Source organism: Triticum aestivum, chromosome 4B (assembly GCF_018294505.1).
Source record: "Triticum aestivum cultivar Chinese Spring chromosome 4B, IWGSC CS RefSeq v2.1, whole genome shotgun sequence".
NCBI lineage: Eukaryota > Viridiplantae > Streptophyta > Magnoliopsida > Poales > Poaceae > Triticum > Triticum aestivum.
The window spans coordinates 639,496,169-639,500,995 of NC_057804.1; the positions used below are offsets into that span (position 1 = coordinate 639,496,169).

At 49.7% G+C, this 4,827-nt stretch overlaps 1 protein-coding gene across 1 annotated transcript; it reads left to right on the forward strand.

Annotated features, from left to right (window-relative positions):
- Positions 1 to 306: 306 nt before the first annotated feature.
- On the forward strand, positions 307 to 4,591 carry LOC123093769 (flavanone 3-dioxygenase 2). The gene is made up of 5 exons (XM_044515821.1): positions 307 to 620; positions 751 to 998; positions 2,511 to 2,581; positions 2,742 to 2,995; positions 3,765 to 4,591. The coding sequence occupies exons 1-5, from the start codon at positions 426 to 428 to the stop codon at positions 4,005 to 4,007; spliced, it is 1,011 nt and encodes a 336-aa protein (XP_044371756.1). The 5' UTR covers positions 307 to 425; the 3' UTR covers positions 4,008 to 4,591.
- Positions 4,592 to 4,827: the final 236 nt, after the last annotated feature.

Sequence of the window (4,827 nt, forward strand, 5' to 3'; positions counted from 1 at the left end):
TGCATATAAGCATCGGTGCTTGAAATAACACTGGTATATTTCTAAGCACCTCTGCTGCTAGGAGCAAAACTCTCTTTTGGGTGCTCCGGGGCCGGAGGGGTGGCACGGCAGTGCTCGACACGCGGCCTGGACGCGCCGCCGCAAACGTCTGGCTGGCACGCCAAGCTGTGCGGCTCGCCATCCGTCCGGTGTACGTCAGCCGTCGCCAGGCCGATGACGTCCCGCCTTTGGCTGTGAGTGACGACACCCCCGCCCGTGGTCAACCCGCCAGCGCGTCTGTTGAGTCCATAAATCCTCCGACTTCCCCCGCCTGCTCAAACAAACCAGCCCAGCCGCGGCGTTTCCTCTTCGCCTACGGCCGTTCCTCTGCTCACGCCTCGACCGTCACATCTATCTACTCCGTCTCTCTCTGTTCTTGTGCCGGCATGGCGGAGCAGCTCATCTCCACGGCCGTGCACCACACGCTGCCCGACAGCTACGTCAGGTCGGAGGCGGACCGGCCGCGCCTGGACGAGGTCGTGCCCGACGCCGACATCCCCGTCGTCGACCTCGCCAACCCCGACCGCGCCGCCGTCGTCGCCCAGATCGGCGCCGCCTGCAGCTCCCACGGCTTCTTCCAGGTTAGTCCATCCCAATTCCCATTCCCTCCGGCTTACAAGCCCGGCCGGCGCTCTGCTTTTCCTTTTGGGAAAGAGAGAATGGAGGCGCTCTGCTTTCGCTCACCGTGTGTGGTTTCTGATCGGTCGCCAGGTGCTCAACCACGGGCTGCCGCTTGAGGTCATGCTGGCAGCGATGGCGGTGGCGCACGACTTCTTCCGCCTCTCGCCGGAGGAGAAGGCCAAGCTCTACTCCGACGACCCGGCCAAGAAGATGCGCCTCTCCACCAGCTTCAACGTGCGCAAGGAGACCGTGCACAACTGGCGCGACTACCTCCGCCTGCACTGCCACCCGCTCGAGCAGTTCGTCCCGGAGTGGCCTGCCAATCCGCCGCCCTTCAGGTACTCTTCACCAATCCCCGCCATTACACTTCCTTCTTTCCCCACCGAAAGAAACTACTCAAAATTTGTGTCGCCAGCACTGAAAGAACACAGAGCACCCTTATGAAATTTGTGTTCCAAATTTGATTACTCCAGAGATTCCTCGAAAGTGCTTTCCCCTAATTACTTTGGCATTATTTTGTACCAGCACTAGCACTCGTAGCTGCACCAATCAAGTACTCATGCGGCTACCTTTCTAGCACACTCACACTAGTAGTTGACATTGTTCCAGCATTTCTTCAGCTAGGAGAACACAGCTTTTTCAAATCTTTTGTCGCTGATGCCAAAGGGACTACCAATTTCTTTAGCGTTTCCGTCCTAGATTCAACCGTAAACAGACAAAGAAACTGGCACTTTTGTCATGAGTCACGAGGCTGATCGCTGTACAAGCTAATTATCAAACAAACTAACAGACTGTACTCTGTACCTGGAACAACCAAGGACGCATTATACACCAAACTAACAAACTATGCTCTGTACCTGGAACAAGGACGGCGTACAGAGCGCCAAAACTATTGCTAACAAACCATACAGTACACAGTACCAAACCATTAACAAGCTATACCATGTACCTGAAAGAAAACAACCAACCAACGGCCTGTGCATGTGCTGGAGATGCATTCTCTGTACGCAGACAAACAGGGTTTCCTGCACTCATAAAAGTATTAGTTCAGGGCGGCAAAGAAATCAGTAGCAAATGGGGGTGAACAAACGGAAGTGGTCCATGCTACAACGACACCGCACACCTAAATGTGCTAGAATCTGGCATAAACGTGAATGGGGGTCCTGGCCGGGGGAGAGAGCAGGGGCAACAAGGAACTGGCCAGTTCGGGTGACCTGTCTGATACTTTGCTTATAAAATGGTGCAATTTGCAGCATGGGCACCGGAGAGACAGAACAAATGTCGCAAAGAGACAATGAAATAAGAACCACTCTTTGAAAAAAAATAAACTGAAAAAACACATGAGTTCACGATGAAGGACATGATCCATGGTGGTGGTCACACTCACATGATGTGTGTCCAGAACATTTCACCTGCTAAGGATCTAGGATTAGATCTCATGGATGATAGACGACGTCGACGCGACGTCGCAACTTGTTCGTGTGGGGATGGGGGTGGTATCACAAGGTGTCATTGGAGGATGGACATGACAGAGGAACTTGGTACCGTAGGGCCGAGATCAAGACGGTCACTGGTACCACGACATGTCCCCACGAAATAGTGTTTAACAGCGACAATCGGCTGCTAAATCGCGTGCGAATGAAAATATCTAGCGAGATGCTTCTGTTCATCTCTATCGGAAAAAGATAATCCCTCTGTTAACTAATATAGGATCGTTTAGATCACTGCTTGCTTGTATCCCATTGATGCTACATTTGAGTTGCTGAAAACGCTACTTTTCAGAAAAACAATAGTTGTAACTTGCAAGGTTTACAGATGATTAACCGGCTGGCACGTTTTTCATGAACCAGGGATGTCATGAGCACATACTGCAAGGAGGTCCGGCAGCTCGGGTTCCGGCTCTACGCCATGATTTCGGAGAGCCTGGGGCCGAAACTGCTTCGCGCACGACGGCTGCGTGGCCGATTCATGCACGATTCAAAATCAGACGGTGTCATGCAGTTTACTACCACACACCAACGGCTTGATTAACTACATCGTCCACAAATCGTGCACATGGTGTCGTGTGTATAGCATCGTTGGCCTGGGGCTGGAGCAGGACTACATCAAGAAGGTCCTCGGCGAGCAGGAGCAGCACATGGCGGTGAACTTCTACCCAAAGTGCCCGTCGCCGGAGCTGACCTACGGGCTCCCGGCGCACACGGACCCCAACGCCCTCACCATCCTGATGATGGACGAGCAGGTCGCCGGGCTGCAGGTGCTCAAGGAAGGTCGGTGGATCGCCGTCAACCCGCGGCCCAACGCGCTCGTCATCAATCTCGGCGACCAGCTGCAGGTGATGCACCAAGTACATACGTAGTGTACATCTTTTCATTAAACCAAGATCGATCGGTTGCAGTATTCAAATGTGCGCCCTCATATTATATGCATACATCATGTTGTAGTTTAGCAGCCTAGTTAGGTGTAGAACACATTGCTAATTGTCTATAGGTTCGGTATAATACTGCTCGATCTGCTCTAACTGAACTGCACCCACATGATTAAGACAATCTCTTGACAGACCACACAACAAGTGTAAACAAACATGAGTAGCCCAATGACTCCATGTGTGCTCCATGTAGCATCATACACTGCACATGGACACATGGTCAACTGCTTAGGCCAAGACATCTTACACTGTTTGCCTAGTTAGGTGTAGAACACATTGCCTAGTTAGGTGTAGAACTGAATTGCTAATTGTGTGCGAGTTCAGTAAAATATTGTTTGATCTGCTGGACTGAACTGCATCCACGTACATAATCAAGACAAACCCTTGACCGACCACACAAGAAGTGCAAACAAATTACACGAACAGCCCAGATCCAGTGACGCATTGCATGACGCCAGTCTCGACGTGCAATCATATAATATACTCCAAGCATCACACGTACACTGCAAAATGGTCTATACTCTTTTCTGAACTCGGGGAATCTGACCGAAGTGGGTTAACTGAAACCGATTTCCGTTGCCATCATACAGTGCACGTGGTCTATACTCTTTTCTGAACTCAGGGATTCTGACTGAAGTGGTGCTAACTGAAACTGATTTCCACTACTGCGTTTCAGGCGCTGAGCAACGGGAGATATAAGAGCGTGTGGCACCGCGCCGTGGTGAACTCGGACAAGCCAAGGATGTCCATCGCCTCCTTCCTCTGCCCCTGCAACAGCGTCAAGCTTGGCCCCGCGGAGAAGCTCATCGGCGAGAAGTCGCCGGCGGTCTACAGAAACTACACCTACGACGAGTACTACAAGAAGTTCTGGAGCAGGAACCTGGACCAGGAGCACTGCCTGGAGCTCTTCAGAACCTAGTTTCTTTTTCTTCGATATAAAAGAAGCGTGCTACCCCCACGAAAACGATATAAAAGAAGCGTGCTACCCCCACGAAAACGGTAAGACACATAACGAGGGGAAGCACCTTCAGAAACTAGAACCTAGCTAGACAATGGGAGAAAATCCGGACGGTTTTTTGCCCTTCTCGTTTTCAGTCATCGCCACGTTTTGTGGGTCGTTAGGGGTCGTTATTGCCACATCCTCGTTTTTTGGCCGTGTGCGTGCATCGGGATGCAAATTTCTAACGTTCAGGGGTGCCTGTGGACCCTCTTAGTTCAACCGAATGAAGTAAATTATCAAAAGTGCTGTGATGTTTGAAATTTAGTTCATTTGGTTGAACTAAAAAGGGTCAGGGACCCCAGCGTGCGTACCATGATGGAGTTTTCCCTTTTTTGCGAGGGGTACCATGATGGAGTTGATAAAGGCGAAGTTCTAGTTTGAATTATGCGAAAAATATAGTACTAGTAGCTACTCTTGTTTCTTATAATGATTTATATCTACTAGTTGTAAGAACTGAAACGGAATAAAGGGCTGTTTTTTGTAGCTCGTACCATTATATTGTATCTATACTGACTCTATTTCTCTTCTTTTTTGAAAGTTAAATAGATGATTCTGTTTTCCAAAATCTGTGCATGTGACATTTTTTATGTTCTGTTCGGTTTTCTATACTATCTAATTCTCTACATCTAAATAACTAGCCCCCACCAACGTATGCAAAGGAAGGTCCATCTCAACATGCAATAATGCATAGGAAAAATCATGCAAACATGCATGAGTATTTTCATTATATTATGGTAAT

Excerpts from the sequence above, each read along its gene's own strand:
- LOC123093769 (XM_044515821.1), top strand. The coding sequence starts at position 426 with ATGGCGGAGCAGCTCATCTCCACGGCCGTGCACCACACGCTGCCCGAC. Across the intron at positions 999-2,510 it reads GCCAATCCGCCGCCCTTCAG|GGATGTCATGAGCACATACT; the intron begins GTACTCTTCACC and ends TTCATGAACCAG. Across the intron at positions 2,582-2,741 it reads CTACGCCATGATTTCGGAGA|GCCTGGGGCTGGAGCAGGAC; the intron begins GCCTGGGGCCGA and ends ATAGCATCGTTG.